The sequence below is a fragment of the Girardinichthys multiradiatus genome, chromosome 1 (assembly GCF_021462225.1).
Source record: "Girardinichthys multiradiatus isolate DD_20200921_A chromosome 1, DD_fGirMul_XY1, whole genome shotgun sequence".
NCBI lineage: Eukaryota > Metazoa > Chordata > Actinopteri > Cyprinodontiformes > Goodeidae > Girardinichthys > Girardinichthys multiradiatus.
The window spans coordinates 39451119-39471871 of NC_061794.1; the positions used below are offsets into that span (position 1 = coordinate 39451119).

At 39.5% G+C, this 20753-nt stretch overlaps 1 protein-coding gene across 2 annotated transcripts; it reads left to right on the forward strand.

Annotated features, from left to right (window-relative positions):
* Positions 1 to 1438: 1438 nt before the first annotated feature.
* On the forward strand, positions 1439 to 20749 carry spats2 (spermatogenesis associated serine rich 2). 2 transcript variants are annotated; one of them, XM_047377722.1, is made up of 13 exons: positions 1439 to 1593; positions 4678 to 4951; positions 5781 to 5860; positions 7489 to 7597; positions 8046 to 8095; positions 8296 to 8518; positions 10665 to 10847; positions 10990 to 11125; positions 14003 to 14061; positions 15882 to 15991; positions 16144 to 16246; positions 18422 to 18567; positions 19385 to 20749. In XM_047377722.1, the coding sequence occupies exons 2-13, from the start codon at positions 4918 to 4920 to the stop codon at positions 19646 to 19648; spliced, it is 1497 nt and encodes a 498-aa protein (XP_047233678.1). In that variant the 5' UTR covers positions 1439 to 1593; positions 4678 to 4917; the 3' UTR covers positions 19649 to 20749. The 2 variants fall into 2 exon arrangements, with proteins under 2 accessions (XP_047233678.1, XP_047233684.1); XM_047377728.1 differs by lacking the exon at positions 1439 to 1593 and adding an exon at positions 4194 to 4301.
* Positions 20750 to 20753: the final 4 nt, after the last annotated feature.

Genomic DNA, 20753 nt, shown 5'->3' on the forward strand with positions numbered 1-20753 from the left:
GCTCTTGATGTTAACAGAAATCATTCGTTGATGATAGCAGGAAGACAGTATTATATACTATACTAATATATCACTGTACAAGCTGTGACAAGGAAATAACTCACTACAAAATAAAGTTATACACACATTAAATGTGTTTTTTGGTGTTTTCATAATCAAGAAATAGAAACTATTTATATATTCAGTTTTACTTTTCTTTAAAGAAACCAACATTTAATCTCATAACCAATAAAAGCAATAAAAATAATAACAAATGAAAATAATTATTTATTTATCCCCAATGGAAATTTTGTTATGGATATGAAAAGAAAGCATTTTTAAAAAGCACAACTGAATGTAAGTAATAAATAGGTCTTATTCCAATTTATGCAAACTTATAGACAGCGTAACCTAACCTTTGACACTGTTTGCTGATTTTGTACATTTGAATAATTTCCATCTTGCTTTACCTCTTCTATAGATTCGATTTGTCTTTTTTTTTTTTAAGTTTTGCATTTCAAATTTTACATACATTTTTTAAAACTCAATATTTCAAATAGACATTAGAAATAGTGTTTCAAATAGAAATAAACATCAGAATTAGAATCACCTTTATTAGCCAAGATTATGTGCACAAACAAGAAATTTGACTGTATGAACTTATATAAATATATAAACTTTGGCGGAAACAAAGTTGAGGATAAAAGGAAGCATCTCAGTCAGATTTAAGTCTATACTTTGACTAGACCACTTCAAAGTCTTTATATCATTTCTTTTGAGCCATTCAGAGGTGGACTTGATGATGTGCTTTGGATTATTGTTCTGCTGCAGAACCCGAGTGAGCTTGAGCCTAAGGTCACAAACTGGCAGAAGGCAGAAAGAACAACTCATGGTTCCATCAATTACAGCAAGTCATCCAGACCCTAAAATAGCAAAGCAGCTCCAAACCATCACACTACCGCCCACGAAATGTTTTGTTAGTTTTACACAAGATGTAAAGGAACGCACAGCTTTCAAAAAAGCCTAGTTCATGTTGTTACACAGGTTCAATTTAAGTGGTTTCTTGAGTCTACAGGTATAGCGGTATAGTTTGTCTGATAAAACTGAAATAAAAAATGCGATTAATCACAGCTAATTTCTGATTTAACAAAGAGGATAAGTACATTTTCACATGGTGGTTTGGATAGATTTTTGTTTCCTTAATAAATGAAATAATTGTTAACGACGACTGCGTCGAGGACTGGGGCGTCTGCTGTACCGCTACACCACGCAACGCCCCTTAATTGTATGCAGTTTATAAATTGAATCTGTTCGCCTTTTAAACCGGTGCCATAAAAATAAAATTCAATTCAACTCAATGAGATTTCTGAGATGTATTTTTGTTTTCGAAAGGCGGAATTTTAAACGAACTCGTTTACCTAACAGTCCTCTGCCACTCCTCAGAGTATTAAAAGAAGGTTCTCTGACTCCAACCTGGCAACCACAAAGCCTATCTGGAGGAAAATATTGGCCGCAGCAGCAGGCAGACTTCTTGGCATTAGAGACGGCTGGCTGCTGTGGGAACCGCAGTAAGGTCTTTCTAGAAGCTACCGTCCGCTTTGCTTCCAACACCAGGTACGTGTTTAGTGTCGTTATGCGGACTTTTTCCTTGACTAAAGCGGACAAAAAAAAAAAAAAAAAAAAAACAGCTTCTCCTTTTTAACGCCACAGTTAATCATCTCAGTGGTCGTTAGCCTTTCAACACAGACTATTAGCTGCGAGCTAATGTTAGCTAATGCTCTGTGCAAAGGTCCGCAAAGGTGAAAGAAATCATTTCTATCGAGTGCTGCAAGTTACAGCCAGCGGTTATTTATGTCGCAAAGCTCGCTGTCTGATAAAATCCGGCTCGGTAATTCTGAGCCTGGCTGAGCTGCTCATAAAACGTTAGGTAATATTAGCAAGCTAACGGTAACGTAACCTACGGACTTCAGTGAAGAGGGGGGGGGGGGCTCTGAAATGAAGGCTGTAGTTGTGCAAGTTAAATTCACGCCATTCCGGTGAAAAGCGTTCAGTATAAGCAGGAATTGGAGATATAATGTTTAATAAGTGGTTGCCTTCTCTCAGCAGACAGGGCTGTAGTTGCTAACCCTGGCACTTGGAGATGGTCTTTATCGTAATGCTGCTTTCACAAAGATGAGGCTGTTTTTCTGTTTGTTAGAAAAGCCTCATCGCCTGGAAACGTTTCACAGGAGCCGCACTGTAATCTCTGGAGGCTTTGAGGGTTTAATAAAACACAGTTTGCATTAAATCTTCGAGCTGCAGGATGAGATGAAATGTTCTCTACAGACTTCAGCTAGCTTCCTCTTTTTATTGACTTGATTATCTACCTAGACTGTACTTCTCCTATACATTGAATACATTTTAATAGTTAACGACACTCTACTCCTTAGGAAAGTGCCAATTTATGTTTCATGTGTAATCTTTGAAGCAAAGATATGCAATTATTTCAGGTCAGGCTAGAATGAAGAAGTGGTTTGCCTTGTTTTGTAGATGCAGTGATCAGGCTGTTTTTTGTGGTTGGTACCTCTTTTTGGTTTTATTTATGGGTTGTGCGGCTCATTCTCATATTAACCACTGAAATTTTTCATTCTACACACAATTTAATCAAAAAATGTGCTTCCTTCTCCGTAGTGGAGGTGATTGTTTTACCCCCCATTTACGCCTCAACGTCTCCTTAATAGTTCATTATTAATCTAAAACAGTGCATTACATGCTGTTGGTTGGTTTATTTGTAGACTGAAAATGATGGGTATTAAAAATTTGATTATTTATTTATTTATATTTGGGGGGGGGTCAAAATAATTTTTGATATTTACCCATAAATGTTAGGGATGCTCATCAAAAATGAAAATATGAATTAACTGAAATAGATTTTCTTTTGCAAAGAAATTTTCTAGATAAAAAAATTAGAGCAGCCATTGTTTAATGTTCCATGAAACATTTTCTATTTCATTTTGCGGTTTTTTTCCCCCTCCTACTCATAATATCCTAGGAAAGTTCATAAAAATGAGCAAAGTTAATTTCTTTGAAAAAAGGGTGCAAACAACAATTCAGTATTCTTGTTTTGTCTTTATTTTACTGTCAGTTTGGCCACCTTTTCTGGCCGTTAAGGGTCTTGTTAAACATTACGATGGTTCACACTTGCAGAAGCAGCTGATTCTCTTTTAATAATAATTCTAATAATCTATAGATTTGGTGATGGAGAAATGTAATTATTGTTAAATCTAACAGCCAACAGATACTCCCTGACTGTCCTCTGGGGTTTGCCTGTTGCAGTTTGATTTATGGGAGGGTGTAGTTAGGTTTCTTTTATATTGTTTCACTCTCTATAGATGACTATTGTTACTCATTGGCTAATGAAAAACATTTTAAAACTGCAAATGTCAACATTATATACAGGACTTTCTTGAACTGTAAAGGCAACTGATTGCTTGGTGTTGCTGCAACATATGAATAACGTTTTCATCATTTAATTAAATCACTGCAGCAGGAACATCTCAATTCAAATCATTGGTTTTAAACTGTTTTTATATCTTTATGCTCGCACAAAGCCTGCATGTTTGTCTTTGTTTAATCCAGTTTGAGCAAACGTTTCCTTGATTTTTATTTTTATTTTTTTCTATTTTTATTTATTTATTTTTTTAAACACACAAGTGCAGCTGGTTCTCTTGAATATTCAAACATCAACCCTCTTAATAAACAGAATGCATCCTTGTGCTGACACGAGCGGCTGCTGCTGTGTCATTTGTTGTTTGTGCTTGCGTTGGTCTGACGTCTGTAAAGGTGTGGTGGAACCGGGACTGTGACATGCCAGGTCCTCATGAAGAGGGTGTTGGTTTGGACAGACTTTTTAGGTTTCCCTTTCTACAGAACAGGCATCAGAAAAGGAAACCTTGAACTTGGAAACAGCTGGTCTGGAAACTGGTTCCAGGTTGCCAAATGTTTCTGAGAGGATTGCGAAGGCCAGGGTTGACATTAAGTAAAAATTGACCAAAAATCCTCTTCCTTTCTTTACCCCTTCAAAATTAAATAATTTTGTTATAATGAGCATCTGGTTGCTCCCTATCTAACCAGCTGTTTCGCTGTGACGAAACAGAGTTGTAAAAAGGTCCAAAGGTTAAAAAAACCTTCTTTTTTTTTCTTTTTTTTTTACACACGGTGTTGACTGCATCAAATGGCAGTTCTCACAATCTGTTAGAAATTCCTGAACTCTTGGAGGTGTTTTTGATCTTCTGTCAATTTTTCAGTTGTGCTAAACCAGTCAAAGGGCCGAGGAGTTAAAGGTGAGCCGAAGATCTGCTCTCTTGTCATTGTTATCCAGAAATCCTGCAGTGAACTGAGGAGACAAAAAGCCTTCAAAGATTTCAAACTCCGCCGTCCTACTGACTCTTCTCCTAAAATGAAATGCAGCGGTTCTGCCAAGGACGTTATTAAGGACAGATTTTCTCAAGACAGACAATAATTCCTTGAAATCTGTTTTTCATTTATGCGTCATTGCCAGAGGAAATGAATTTCATTTTACTTTTGCGTTTTGTGCAGATCCTACAGAAGTAGTTTTTTGTGTGCATTCGTTTTGTTTTGCTGTATTTATCAGAACATTTTTAATCATGAATTATTTTAACAACCTCCTTTTTGTCCTTAATTGTCTTTTTCCTGCAGGTTGAATCAGCTTGGCTTCTGAAAGAAGGGAAAACTGCCTTTGCCTAAATGGTGACAGTCTGGATGTGAACCTTGTTCTTCCACTTCGCCTGCCAGTTGGAAACCTTGTTAGGGATCTACTGTACCAAGAGCTACTGCAACTCAGAGTTAACCCAGTCGGAAACCTTTTTAACACTACAATAAATATATTCAAAGGATTCAATTTCGTTTTATAACAAAGTCTTTCTGGGATTCTTCTGTATGACAACGATGGCAAAGAAAAACAGTCAGAAGGGTATGTATTTGTCCTTAAAATGAAACTTACAGGACGTTTAGGTTTAACCTTAGAAGATTTAAGCTCAACAGTTTGGTCATATTTGTGAATAAATGTGCTCCCTGGAATCAGTTTAATGCTTTTCAATGTTTGCCCCACAGACTCAGTATAGGCAGCTACCCTTTTTCAGAGAATCTGAGTCTTGAGTATTTACAGTGACATCAGCATACTTTCATTGCATGAGAAAGACAACTTAACAAGGACTCAGCAGTTTTTGTCGTCTTTAATGGGCAGAGATTAACTTTGGACTTTGCTTTGAGTCTTTTATGCTCTGCTGTAGAAAAGGTCATCAGATCTTAACATTTTTTTCTTTTCTTCAACTCATTTGTTTCACCACAATGCCAGTTTTATACACTATTTGTGGAGACCTTGAGGTTGGTCTGTCCTGTAGTCATTCAAATCAGACTGATTCCAAACTGTTCATGCACAAAAGCGTTGAAGTGCTTGCTGCTTGTGCTGCTAACTGAAGTGTTTCTGCTTAAATGCTTCAACAAAATGGCCTTCCTCCTCCTCCACAGTTCAGAGATGCTCGCATTCTTATTTGCAGAAACTGTATGTACATAAAAACAAACATATTTTCCACACTCTGAGCACCAATCTGCAGCTGTGATGTGATTGAGATTCATGTGCAATTTCTTTCCAGGAAATCTCTGCAAAAGATATCTGGGGCTTCTTTTGTTTTGCAAATGAGGTTCTTCAGTGGTTTGCAAATGTGAGTCCAGGCCTGGACTGAATCCTTGTTTTTTATTTTTCTTCTTCTTCTTCTTCTTCTTCTTCTTCTTCTGTACAGATACATCTGGTGTGGTGTTTGATACTCGCTCAAAAATGGTCATGTCCCAGGGAGGAACGGCAGAGAGGATGAAGGAGAAGGTAGGGAGCCAATCTCAATAAATATCATTGAGAAGTTCATTTCTTTCAGTAAATTAGTTCAAAATGTGAAATCGGTTTATTACACACCAGTTGATATATTTCAGGTGTTTACTTCTGTTAATTTGAATAAATAACCCAGTTTCTTTACAATTTAAAATAAAGAAATTATTTTCTCCACAATCATGGAAGACTGAACCCCATCTGCAAGGAGAGTAAATCACATGAGATTGTGCAAAGAAAACATGGTGTATCCAAGTCTATGAAAAGAAAGTTGAGTGGAAAGAAGAAGTGTGGTAGCCTTGTGCAGCCTTGAGAGGATTGTGAAGCAAAATCCATTCAAGAGTTTTTAAGCAAGATCCACAAGGTGCGGACTGAAGTATCCAGATGTGATGATTTCAGGAGACGTGTCATCTGCTGGTGTGTTTTATCAAATCCAATGTGGAACCACAGTGCTTCACAGTTAAGTTATAGTAAGAAAATACAGCAAGAGAAAAATATACAAAAAATCTATTTAAAACTGACGAATAGCATTGCAACAATATAAACTGACTAAAGTAGCAACTAAATAGAATAAAAAGGTCAGGGCAGGATATATTTCAGTTGTCATGCATGTAAATTCTGCATACCAGTTAAATATTTGGCATATTGGCTACATCTTCACTGTCCTCAGATATTGTTATTGCAGTTTTTGGCAAAAGCATTGCAGGTACATGTTTTTCTGATGACTTTGATTTTAATATTTTATATAATGTATAATATAAGATTTAAATTTTGAGGGACTGAATTTTGGGGGTTTCCTGAGCTGTGAACTGTAATAATCAGACTTAAAGGATTTAAGTTCTTTAAACGGTATATCTGTCAATGAGTCTTTTTATGAGTTTTAAATAGAATTAGTGAAATAAATGGATTGTTCAGTGTTGTACTAATGTGCTGAGATGCACCTGTATCTAGTCAAATATACTTGAAAGCTCTCAAACCTTCACACGTTGAGGCCTGTTTGCATTCAGTTTCACTCGGTGTGGGCGGCACTACGTTTCCCAGGCAGCAGTGTTTTAAGAAACTGTCGGTCCGATCAGCAAGTTAAACCACAGTTTATTTTATCAATAAATGTTACAAAAAATGCTGCGTGGTCTTTTAACAAAGCGCTTCACTGGTTGTCTGGGACCATTTTTCAGTTATACAACACCGTAGATATCCTGGATATTCTACAAATGTTGTTTTGCTTGAGATGTGAAAGTATGCATCTTTTAGAGCTGTTTATGTTGCAGCTGATAGGTAAACTATGATGGTATGATGATTTTATGCCAGTTCTGTTTAGCACTGGGCCACACTCATGGAAGGGTGGAACGGTTTAGCTCTGCTAGCAAGAGTTTTATTTCCTCAATGAGAAGCATTTAAGGAAGTTGGGCAAAAAACGTCAATGCAAATTAAAGTACAAAAACCTTGTTGGATATTTTAGGTTTGTCCTTCATTGCATGCATGTAGTGCTAATTAATGTATAGGTGCCCTGATATGTATGAATTAAATGTGTCTTAGATACTGAAGTACCTCCAGTGTGATTCTTTTTTTTTTTTTTTGCTGTAAAATCTTATCACCTGGAATAAGTGGATATTTTTCTCTCTTCACAGATCAGTGCAGTCAGGGCCGTCGTCCCCAACAAAAGCAACAACGAGATCGTGCTGGTGCTGCAGCACTTTGAGAACTGTGTTGATAAGGCTGTGCAGGCTTTCCTGGAAGGTACGAGGACGTTGCTGCTGGATCTCAAAGTTCACATGATTACAGGATGTTCTCATAAATGTCATTAAGGCCTGTTTTCATCAAATCAAGCGTGATTTGTTCTTTCATAAAATGCAGATAATTTATTTTCCTGTCTTATAGACTTCTAATACCACAAAGTCCATAGCTAGTACTGACTCGTTGCCCTCATGCCTTTAAGCTGAATCAACCCTTTTTCGCCTTTTCATCATGCATATCATACTTTGAATTCAGCTGTTGAGCGTCATTTGCATGCCTTCAGTTTCACAGGGTTATATATAGAAACAGGGTTGTTCTGTACGTCACACTGCTTTACTTAGTGGCATCCAGGAAACTTCGCAGGATATTCATATTCATCTTGGTGTTACAAGACTTTCAGGCTGACGTTGAACTGCATAAATTAGTTGTCACCTTGTTGTTTACTCCGTAGGGAGTGCAGCTGAGATCCTGAAAGAGTGGAATGTGACCGGCAAAAAGAAGGTGAGAGTAAAACAGCCTATAGTTAAAATTTCTCTGAGTCAGCATATTCTGGTTTACTTTTTAAAACAATCATAATTGCAAAATGCACTTGAATGCAAAGTTCTGTGACACTTATGATGTTCCCATTATGAATTGAGTCGATCAGCATTGGCATTAAGACTTAGACTGAATTTGTGTGACGTGAATATTTCCATTTCCAGCCCAAGAAGAAAAAGAAGCCGAAGCTTCAGCCTGAGGTCTCAGCAGAGGTGGCCCAGCCTGAGACCACATCGCCAGAGGAGAGCAAGGATGAGATGAACGGCTTTCATGCCAACGGTTCTGCAATGGACGGGGAGTCTTTGGATTCGCTGAGCGAGCAGCTGGACTCTGCTTCCCTGGATGCAGCTGAGCTGGACTCTGAACCCGCTACATCTGAAACACCCGGTAAGCACGGTTGTTTTTGTTTTTTCTCTTTTAAGATGTGATTTAATAATGAGAAAAAGAAGTGTAGGTTTGGATGAACGGAAAGGATAATTTGACCTTGGTGAGGGGATTGAACCTTTCTAAATTATGATAAACATATTTATTTTTATTTCTCCATAAGGCTGACATTTTTTCTCAATAATACAAAAAAATCTGTCTTTGACTTGATCACTCATGTTGCTGGGTCAGTTTTGGTTTCTTTTATCATATTTAGGACCTGTTCTTGTTTTAAAACTACGAGACATGTATTTTTCTTTATATGTGCGCTATTTGCAAAACTTTACTATACATTGCTGTGAAAAAGTATTTGCCCCATTACAGATGTTTTGGTCGCACCTAAATGCTTCAGATCAGGGTGTCCAAAGTGTGGTCTGGGGGCCCTTTGCGGCCCTTGAAATAATGTTGTGTGGCCTCTGACCACAGTTCCAAACCCAATGATTAAAGCTAGCTAAATACAGCTGTGTTTTCAAAGAAAATTCTCTTTTTTTATTATTTTATTTTTTGATTGGAATAGACTAAAAGCATCTTCTAGACCAACAGAAAAGACATTTTTGACCTAAAAGTTAGGAAAATGTCCACCTGTATTATTAATGCAAAGGTCCAAAGCCCTTGTTTTAGACCTACAATATTTGGTTCTTTTCTACTTTGTTTCATAAAAATCACGTTTTAATTTACTGTTGAGCAGTTGGACGGAAAATATTTCACAATAAAATGTAACATTTTGTATGTGGAAATGAATATGGGAATTCAGTACTTTCAACTTGACGATTTTGGCCTGCGGTGTAAATACTTCAGACATCTGCTTTGGATCATCATACATATTTGAATATTAGACAAAGATGAGTACAAAATGCAGTTTTCAAAAGATGATTTTATTTAACGGGAGAAGAGGCATCCAACCCACCACGGCCTTGTGTGACCTCTGAACCTGATGACTAGTTTTGTCACATTTGGCTGCAGCTGCCATAAAATGCTGACAAAAACTGACGGTAAGTGTTTTACATCCATTTCCAGGGATTTTGTTTTTATTTATTTTAATTCAGCCACAGTATGAATGGCCTCAGCACTGCATGTCAATTAAGTTTAAGTCTGGACTTTGACTAGGCCATTCCAAAACATAATATTTTTCCAAAAGTCTTGGATCATATGGGTGTTTTTTCCATCAGTTTGGTCAGCAGAGGATTTGTATCCCAAGGATACAATTTTTGCCTGATATCTTTGTTGTTGAATCAAGAACATTGACCTTAACTGAGGCACATGAGGCCTGCAGAGCCATAGATGTTGTCCTGGGTTCTTTTGTGTCCTCATGGATGAGATGTTAATGTGCTCTGGAAGTTTTGTTTGGCCAGCCACACCTGGGAAAGTTCACTTCTGTTCCAGGTTTTCTCTATTTGTGAGTAATGGCTCTCAATGTGGAGCCCCAACGCCTTTTATAAATGGCTTTACAACCCTTTCCAGGCTGATGGATGTTTCTCAACTGTTGCTGAATTTCTTTGATTGAGCCCCTGATGTGTTGCTTTTTGAGACCTTCTAGCCTACTTCATGTTGTCAGTCAGGTTCTGTTCAGGTGATTCCTCTGGCATGGCAGTAACCCAGCTTGTACTTGAAAGGTTGGGAAATTTATCTCGGCTTTCCAAAAAATGTGGTGAATTAGTTCATTCATGTTTTAACAAGGACAATTACTCCCAATTACACAGGGCCCACCTGGTTATGGATTGCTCTTTTTTACCTTTAGTAAATAAAAGCATCATTTAAAAGCTGCAGTTTGTATTTACTTCGGTTGTCTTTGTTAGTAACATTAGATTGATCTGAAAACTAGCTGTATGCAGACAAATGACAAATTAACCTTTTCTCAGCACTGTAGACAATGACCATTATTGCTTATAAAACTCATTTAAAAATCAGCTAACGAGACTTTTATTGTTTTTTTGTTTTTGTACATGCTACCCAAAAGCTTACTTCGTAACACGGGATGTTTTTCTCACTCTGAAGACATGTTAAACGTCTGGATTTGGATTTGGCTGCTTACCCACACAACGCAGTAACAGACTTCACCCACATGATCAAACCATTTAAGTGTTTTAATGATCAATACGCCTTCCCACAGGTGCAGAGGCAGAAAGTAATGTCAGCGCCCCAAGTCCTGCTTCCCAACAAGGAGGGAGAAATCATCACCAGGTTTCCAGAGGCAACAAGTCACGGCACAGGATGGGCTCAAATCTACATCCCTCCTTGTCTTCATTAGCAACCACCTCTGAAGAGCAGGGATCATCAGGAGGGAAGAAGATGGGTGAGCAACCTAAATCTCTTAAAGCTTTCTGTCATGCAAGTTACAACAAGGCTACAATGACTTCTGGCTCAGGACACCCGTGCCTGAAAGAATATCAGAGGTTCTTCAGATTCAGTTAATAATCTACGTTTCTCCTCATCAGCTCCCAACATTGATCGCTCAGTGAAAGACCTGCAGAGATGTACCGTCTCCTTGACCCGCTACAGGATGGTGGTCAAGGAGGAGATGGACTCCTCCATCAAGAGGATGAAACAGACATTTTCTGAACTTCAGAGCTGGTATGTCAGCTTCCTATTAAACCTTCAAACCTGCTTTCTGATTTGGTCGAAAAAACCGCCTTGCACAGGTGCTTAAAGGCGTGGGTGAGATGGAAATAAGTTTAAAGTTTTGTCTGCAGAATGGAGCACAGCTGGTTCTGAAACAGCGGTGTAATCATAGCCGTTTGAATAAGAGTCAAGATTGATCTCCTGGAAAGTTTAACATTAAGATTTACTTTGCTGCTGCTGAATGATTAAACTCAGATTTTGTGGATATTTAGTGGAAAAATGTATTCCTACACATCATAGGAGGGTGGGGGAATGAGTCTCATTGTTTATTTAAAGTTCGTGTACAAATTTCAACGCAGCTTTTCTTTTTTTAAGTTATCATGACAGGTTATTCCACCTTTTAAAAAAAGTTTAACATTTAATAAACCAGCCTCTGCCCCTAAAGGGGGCCACACCCCCTCTGAAAAACACAACTCCCAAATCTCTGCTTTTGCTTATTCTGTGGTTTTCCTGCCTGAAATGTTGAGGTAATGTCGGCGCACTGATTAGAACAGCAAACAGTGGGATAGTCAGATATATAGTAACCTGATCAGAGATTTCAGATGGAAACCAGTCCCGTGTCTTCAGTTTAAAAAGTGATTCATAAATATAGATTCATTAAAGTCTTAATGAGAACCCCACATTCAGTTTTTTAAAACATTTGAATATACAGTGATATAAAAATATTTAAAACAGAAATAATATGTTGCGGCCATTGATGGAAGACTGCTGCCTTGACAGTTGTTGAGCTCATAGCCATTTCCTAGTAAGGTAACTCGCAAATGGCCATTGCTGAATAAGCCGACTATTCAGAGTGCTGTATTAAAGCACATTAGAAAGTTGATTGGAGGAAAAAATGTGGCGTAAAAGGTCCATAATAGAAGAACTCGATTCCATGCTGAGGAGGTAACTTGGCCATTTTATTCTGTTTGCTAAACCAGGAACAAATGTAAAGGTCGCTGGTCACGGGACCCTGAGGACTGTCTCAAACTCAACAAAAGCACACGAGAATAACCTAGAACTCTTTGGGCAATGCGGGTTCGAAGCATTTCCCTTGATCCTAAAAAATCCTCATATACCGAACCACTGAGATGAATTTATATGGTGCTTTCTGGTCGTACCGACCAGCTAATTCACCCAGTCACACTTACAAACACCCACATATTTATGCACCGGCATTCAGATGAACTTCCGGTCAAGGTTCTTGCCCAGGGACACATCGGCATCTTGCAGGAGGAAGCTGGAATCAAACCCACAACTTTTCAGATTGCAAAACAACTACATTACCCTCTGAACCCCAGTCACCCATTGTTTGATTGTTTTTCATTTACCGTATTTTCCGCACTATAAGGCGCACCTTCAATGAATGGCCTATTTTAGAACTTTTTTCATATATAGGGCGCACCGGATTATAAGGCGCATAGAATAGAAGCTACTGCAGTCAAACGTTTGACTGGGGTTGCGTTATGCATCCACTAGATGGAGCTGTGCTAAAGAGAATGTCAACAAAACAGTCAGATAAGTCAGTCAGTCAAACTTTATTAATACACTACAAACCAGCGTTCTGATAACTCCATTCACTCTCATGGTAAGGTCTCCTCTACATAGAAATCTATTGAATAGAGCCAACCGCACGTTAGGAATGCATTGGAGTCTATGAAGTTGAAGTTGAAATCAAACATTAGTTAAAACGTGAAAGGGAACTTTTACCTAATTCAGTAAACACGTAAAAGAAACAGTTTGATGCACTAAATCAAACGTTAGTACTGTTAACCTTTTCTGTTTCTGTCCCCTGACCGTAGTCTGATGACACAGGGGAGACGCTTTCTCCAGGGCTGAAGTTACTAGTTTCCTCGGGGTTAACTCCCTCACTCATACGTTGCTGAGTTGAGCATGAAGAAACAGCATCAAAACTGAGTTGTTGACGAGATTTGGGGTTCTTTTTAATGACTTTGCAGCACGTAAAAACACAGGGCTTACAGACTCATACACCGCTGCTCCGGTCGCCGTCTCTACCCACCGCACACACACAATAATACCAACGTCACTCCTTCACTCTTGATTCTCAGCTACGGCAGCACACAGCGCCACCTCTGTCCGGGGGGAGTAATGTCAACATCTTCCATACACACACACGAAACATACACCCCACACACTGAGCTTCTAATCACATATAGTTCAGGCAATTCCTGCAACAGTACATTCAAACGTTATACACACACAAGTGGTGTTGGACTAGGAGTAAGCACAGTACAGGTGTTTACCGCTATTACTTCGGCGACACCCCTGACTACGGTAGCCGTAATGCTGCAAGCGGTGCGGCTTTGTAGTTTACCAGTCGTACTGAAACATTTGACAGAGCGCCGTGTACAACCAGTATGGATCAACCAATTAACCAATTGATCCATATATAAGGCGCTCCGGATTACAAGGCGCCTTATAGTGCGGAAAATACGGTATGTATAAATTTAATTGCAACAAATGTTCTGCTGTAAGAATGTTTAGTTGTGAAGCTCCAATAAGAACTGCATAGTTTTCACTCAGGACACCCGCATTGATATTTTAAAACATTATTTGGCTTTTCTTTACTATTAATGCTTTTTGTCACCGTTTATCTCTATCTGTTGTGTAAAAGATGTCTTAAGCAAATATAACAAACCCGAAATTTAAAGGTGCCATGATTGTTTTGTTTTCTTAAATTTATGAACAGACGTCTTCTTCACTTAGGCAGCGTTTCTGTTCCAAACTGTTCTGCATTCATATTTGAGTTGCACAAGTTGTTGCACAGCCATTATATCGCATGTTATCTGTTCAAAAGGAAAATTGCACGTTGTCTCATTTTCTTTCCAGCTTAATGGACAGAGAAGTTACTCTACTGGGAGAGATGGACAAAGTGAAAGCTGAGGCCAGTAAGTACTGAGTTTTTAAGTGTTTATACTGAGCTCTGCTCGTCGCTGATGACCAGAGCTGCTGGTATTCTTCCATCATATGATCATCTGACTGAAAGGCCTGAAGAATCTGACCCACCTCAGTCCCAGGAGGAGTAACGGAGATTGTTGTGGAACAGCAAGTCCCAGTTTCCTGAAAAATGAAAAGGCATACCTGGAGCGGTGTGTGTGTGTGTGTGTGTGTGTGTGTGTGTGTGTGTGTGTGTGTGTGTGTAACATGACAGAGCAGGACTTCATATTTGTATAAGTAGGCCATCCTCTCTTATTCTGTCCTCTGTATGTGGACTGTTGTGTGTTTAAGGCCTGGAAAAGCTGAATAGTGTCGGGTGTCGAGGGAGACTCAGTGCTGTCTTTGTGCTAGGTGTGCAGTGAATTGAGAAGAAACTTGAGTACTTCGGCATTACTGAAGCGGTTTCTTCAAAATTAACCCTTATTGTCCCCCCCCCCCCCCGAGTCAGTATAAGAACATAAAAGTGATTTATTTTTATTATTTTTTTCTTGACTTTATTTTATTTACGCTGCTATCCTTCAAATGATTAATTCGTCCATCTGCCTGTCTGTGAATCCGTTCTGCCATCTGTTCTTCCATGGATCTTCCTGTCCGGTCATTCCTCCATCTTTTCCTTGTTGTCCCTCCATGCCATACATTCATCTGCACTTTTTGTATTAATAAAAACCACTTTAGCAGCTTTAAAAATTGTTGTAAAATGGGAGTTTCTCTCTCTTTTCTCCCTGTGCACCACCGGATCCGTTTCTCTCCGAGATCCATTAAAACTAGCAAAGTATTTACCTTGTGAAATAATGAGAAATGGTTCAGTATAAAATCAAGATTTATTGCCAAAATGATCAGTGTAGAGAGAATACAATGAAACAGATACAGATTGACATTCACCTTCGGTACCAGGCCCCCCTCAGCCCATCTTAGGGATGAACCGAGAGGAGCAAAGAATGGAGCCTGAGTCCTGCTTTTATCCATGTCTGTTCTTAACCCTCCTAAAGGTTGTCATCCTCTTGTATCAGTTTATCCTTGACTCTGTGTTGCGTCTTATGTGATATCAACAGTTGTTTTGTGTCAGCTGTAGCAGTGAGCGGTGCGGCAGATAAGCAACAAGGGCAGATATATTTAATTAGGGCAGCAAAGAGATGATTAGAAAAGGCTACAGAATCATACATCCATAACAAAATGCAGCTTTTGCTGGTCTGCAGAGGTCAGAACCTATCACTGGGGGCCACAAAAAATGGTGAATGGCACCCAGGATTGAAAGGAATGCATATGGGAGGAAAGACCTGAAAACCTGCTGTAGCTTACATTACTGAGCAAATTACTGCTGGATCTGAGAATGTATCCATTTTTGTGTGCTGGGCTGCAGAGCTGAAGCACAGGTGGTCAGGTCACCTATGCTGCCTCATGTCTATTAAAAATATAAACACATAAGCATCAGAACTAAACCAAGAAAAGGCGCTCGGGGTGAATTTTCTTGGTTATGTGGATGCATAAGTCCTTATTCATCTCTTAGCCAGAGAAGACATGGGAGCATCTCTTCCTAAACGCTTGGTGTGTAATGCCTCAGAAGACCCTCGTGTTCAGTTGAGGCTGTGCTTTGATGAATTTGGCCCATTTTCTAAAGAGGCCTTACTCAAACTAAACTAAACTTAAACTAAAAAGCCAAACCCTGTCAGACTGGTGGAAGATGGTGAAACTTAAACCTTTTTTGTGTCTACAGCTCTGATGTTGAGAAGTGTCACTGCTGCAGTGTAAGATCCTGGTTTTTGTGTTGCAGTAATGATTCTGGACGCTCGGCAGAAGAGAGCGGAGGAGCTCAAACGGCTAACGGACCGGTCTGCTTCCATGTCTGAGGAGCAGCTGACTGAGCTACGTGCAGACATCAAGGTACCTGTTCAGTTTGCTTTTTAAATAAGCTTCTAACAATCTGTTTATTTTTGGAGATAAAACGACTAACTGAAGAACTTCGACATTGTGACGAGATAAACCGAGGATTTAAAAAAATCTGATTTTTTTTGTTTTTTATGGGTTTTTTTCAGCACTTTGTGAGTGAACGTAAATACGACGAGGATCTTGGGAAAGCTTTAAGATTTACGTTTGATCTTGAACCGCTGAAGACAAGCATCTCTGGGTTTGGATCAGGTACTGCACACTGGTTTCCTTATTTTCGTGCTTATTTGTATTTAAAGTATAGGTCATATCAGTGACAGTCTGGTTTTCTCACTCAGGTTATCCACGTGTAGACACTTACTTTAGCTCTGAGATATGCAAACGGCCGCCAAAACCTCCAAATCCAGCATGTTCCATAACAGACGGAGGTAGAACAGTAAAAGGAATAAAGCAGAGATACGTTGTTGTAACATGTTCACTCTTCCTGTTATCTACTGATAGTCTAGCTCTCTTTTAATTTGCAGCCTTAATGAAAAGCTGAAAGCCTTCCATTTTCAAGTTGCTCCTGACATCATTTGTTTCCTCGCTGGTATTGAAAGAACTGTCTTTATCTTCCAATAACTTGAACACCAAAACATCTTTTGCGCAATCTGTTAGCACTTGGGTATGGTGCATTCACTGACTGGAAAGAGGTAGATAATTTTTATTTAATTATGACCGATTTGATCAGGTGACAAATAGGACATTTTGTTTATCAGATGACTAATCTGTGTGTTTGTTTACCCTGTGGAGAGAAATCTGTTTAACATTAGGTTGACTTTAGGGTTTTAGCTGCGTAAAGCTGACTCTCTGACGTTTATCGATCTTAAACTGCTTCTGGGCCGATAAAACCTATTAAAATTGACTTGCAGATAGAAATCCCACTCTCTCTGATCAATCTGTTCTTTCTGTAAATAGATAGTTGTATAGAGTAGTCTTCAGCAGTTGAATAATGAAGGAAAGCAGCAGCTTTGTTCAAACAGCAACATAAAACAGATGCAGACTAGAACACAAAGCAGTTGATCGACCTTCCTCTCCATTCCTACATTAACGTCATTAAGCCTAACTCAAATATTTCCAGTAAACTTCAATCTTCATGCTGATCTGGACTAAACACAAAAAATTTATGTTAGACTGTGTCTTATGAAAAACTGCTGCAGATGCAACTACTTTTCATGTTGCAGCTCTTTTCTATTCGCTAATTGACAGTCCTGATATCAACAGTAACATAATGTCACAGTAATTTGTTTTATTGTAATCTGTGAAAGTGATGGACAAGAATGTGGCTCAAAGCGTAAAGGAAGGCAGGTTATATATCACACTGATTATTAGTGTAGCCCCAGTTGGTTTACAGCTTTGCTCAGCCTGTGATGTAAACGTTGAACTGTTTATATCCGTGTATAGATGAGATCGGAACAGCCAAGGATGATCATGTAACCTGAACCGGAGATCTTTTTAAAAAACTAAGATTGCTGGATAACTAAAACCTTTTTATTAATTTAGGGCCTGAATGATGAAAAATATTACTTTCAATCAAGTTTTATTGAATAATTCTCATCGTTGTGCTTGTTTGACTGAAGCTGAATTAAAACTTTCTGCAGTGCCTCAGTTTTTTTACCCAGTTTTACTGAAGTCCTGATCTGATCAGTCTGTTTAAATGGTGGTAGGACTCTCTTCTTTGTAGCACCCCATCCTGTTTTGACTGCAGCAGCTGTGTTACTTGTAGTCAGCTATAAATATTAAAATGTGTTTGTTTCGGGGGAGAAACGAATGTATTGCTTCTGAGGTGTCAGTGTGTGCAGCAACAACATTGCTAAGGACGGTCTGAAATATATTTGTCAGATTTTCTGTTCAAACTGCGGTGAATTCAAGACATGCCTGCCGTGATGTTAATCGGCACGCCAAGCTTTGGACGGAGTCTAACTGCAGCAGATGCTCACACCTGTCAGAGATCATATTGCTCTCGATGCTAACGTCACATTGTGTGGAAGTACAGACAGATGTGTGAGAGAGCAGCGAAGAAAATGTGTTTATAGCAACAGATGTTGTTGTTGTTGACCTATTGACCTCTGATCTCCAAAACCACATGTTTGGCTCATCTTGCAGCCCCACTTCATACATTTGTTGGCTGAAATCCTGTGAGATGATGACATTTAGTGAGATCCTCATTACTGGTTTCTCATAGGTCAGCTGACAAACACTCATCTTTATCTTGAGCAAATCATGCAGTTACTCATTTTTAACATGCAAAGACTTTTTTGGCTCTTAAAACCCTCCGCAAAGAACAAATGCATCATTTTGAATGAAGCTTTGAAGTCTCCAAATTGCATGTCTTTAACGGAACAGGACGCATCTTTTGCTGTCTGTAACTCACCGTTTCTTTTACAGTGTACCATCCACGTACGAGCTACTCAGACCGGTCCCGTTGTAGCTCCACATCCTCCTCCGTTGCCAGCCCAGTCCAAACGGAGACCCCTCCTCCAGCCCAGACCCAACCTCCCCCCCCTGAGAACCGACCTCCTCCAGTCAAACAGGTGAGCTGAGAGAGCATGCATGTAGTGTCAAACATTTATAGTGCCTTGCGAAAACGCTATTCCCCATCTAATTACATTTTAACATTACATCCACGAATTTCAATTGCATAGCCCAGTTTCATTCCTTGTATATTCAGCCCTCTTTAACTCCGTTACCCCTAAACAAAATCCAGTGCAACTAATTGGCTTCAACGGTCGTCTAATAAAAAATATTTTATGTTATTATATAAGTTTTGTGTTATTTGTGAAGTAGACAGAAAATTGTATATGGTGTCGGTATATATAAAGTATATTTATGTATAATGTGCCCCCTTTACTCTTAAGACCACTTTATAAAATCCAGTTCTCCCAATCAATCGCCTTCTGGTCTGTAACTGGTAAACAGAGTCAGCCTGAGTGTAATTTAATCTCAGTATACATCCAGCTGTTCTATGTAGACCTCAGAGGTTTGTTCAAGAACATAAGAGAACAAACAGCGTCTTGAAGCCCGAGGAGCACAGCAAACGGGTCCGGGAGAACGTTCCAAACTTACCAAGACATGACCATCCAAAGCAGCCAAGAGACCCATGGTAACGCTGGAGGAGATATCCCAAAGGATATTCATGTGTTGGGATGGCCTAGTCAAAGTCCAGACCTAAATCCAATTAGGAAGACTTGAAAGTTGACGTTCACACACACACACACACACTCTCCGTCCAATGAAAAGGGATTCCACAAAGAGTTGATTCAAGAGTGCTGAATGCAAATGCATGCAATAATTTTCAGATTAACTAAAGTTGTAGAAGCTGAGGTTGTAATGTTTTAATTTTCCCATCAGATTTTCCAAGGAAACAGGCGCACCTTCCAAGGACCAGGTTATCACTCGGGCGGTCAGCGGTTTAACGGCAGCTCTCATCACGACAGGAACGCCGGCCGCGGGAGCCACCGCTATCAGGGTGACACTGGCTCCTCCGGCCCGTCCTCACAGCAGTCCAACAGCTCCAGAGGTCCATCCCATTACTCCACGTCCACCTCCCACAACCAAGACCGGCCCGCCCACAACGGGCTGCCCCAAAGGCTTCCTCGAACGCACTGCCCTTGACATTGGAAATCTTCTCACTCAATCAAAACCCATCCACTAGCCCCCAGTTCTCCCCACCTGTTCCTGTCCCTCTTCCTAACTCCCTTCAATGAAGAATAGTATACAAGTTTACATATTTCAGTCAGTTGAGCTGTAGTGCCGCCTCTCTGCATCAGTCTGTTCATTCTTTGAACTTGAAAGGCTCTAACTGTCTCTTTCTTTTCATTTCTCTCTCGGTTTTAGTGACACTTTCTATCTTTAGCCTCCCTGTGAGAGCTCTCGCTGCTCTGCTATTGTGGGTCTCTGTCATTGGTTATTACAGTGAAGCAGTGCACCAGAGACTCACATGACTACCTGCAACAATCTGTGCACTATTGAAGTTGAACTCTTAGTACTTTTCCTTTCTCTATTTTTGCTGTGGCTCTCTGATTTGAAGCACAGATCTTGTTTTATTTGTTTATTTGTCTCCAAGAACCATTTCAATGCCTTCACTGCTGGAAAAAAGTGTTGTGGAAATGTAAAAGTAGTTCTAGCTTCGACAGGGTCGTTCATCTTCGCTAGGTGAAAACGAGACATATCAAACTGTAAATCAGAGCTCAACATTTGGCTGCTACAAACTGTAGGGGAAATTTAATGTCGGGACATGTTTGGACACAAAAGGAGTAGTTTAACATTTAGAAAGGCTCTTGCTCCCTCTCTCTGCAGATATGAAGCTGGGTCTGGCAGCAAGTTAGCTTAGTACAGCAAAGATGGGAAGGAACTGCTTTGTTTGCTCTCAAATGCCTCAATTAAAAAAAGAAAAAAACAACAAAAAACTACAAGGTAAAAGTTTCATTAAGGGTTGAGGAAAAAGGGAGACTGGATGTCTTTTAGCACCATTAACAGTCAGTCAATGAGCTGCCTCCTGCAGCTTCATATTTATCTGAGTCAGTGTTTTTGCTTCACTCCGCCAGGAGTCGAGTCAGAACATTTCCAGAAGTCTTAAACTATTCCTTTTAAGCAGTGATGTATCCCACTGCCCCCAAGGGTTATTCTGTGGGCGGTTGTCCACTATTTTCTAACTAAGAGAGCTCATTAGCTTGTTTTGTAAACTGCCAATAAAGGAAGCTCCTTTGGCATAAACATG

Bases quoted from the DNA above. Each gene is read 5' to 3' on its own strand.
- spats2 (XM_047377722.1), top strand. From the start codon at position 4,918: ATGACAACGATGGCAAAGAAAAACAGTCAGAAGG. The intron at 8,096-8,295 runs GTGAGAGTAAAA...TTCCATTTCCAG, and splicing joins ATGTGACCGGCAAAAAGAAG to CCCAAGAAGAAAAAGAAGCC. The intron at 10,848-10,989 runs GTGAGCAACCTA...TCTCCTCATCAG, and splicing joins ATCAGGAGGGAAGAAGATGG to CTCCCAACATTGATCGCTCA.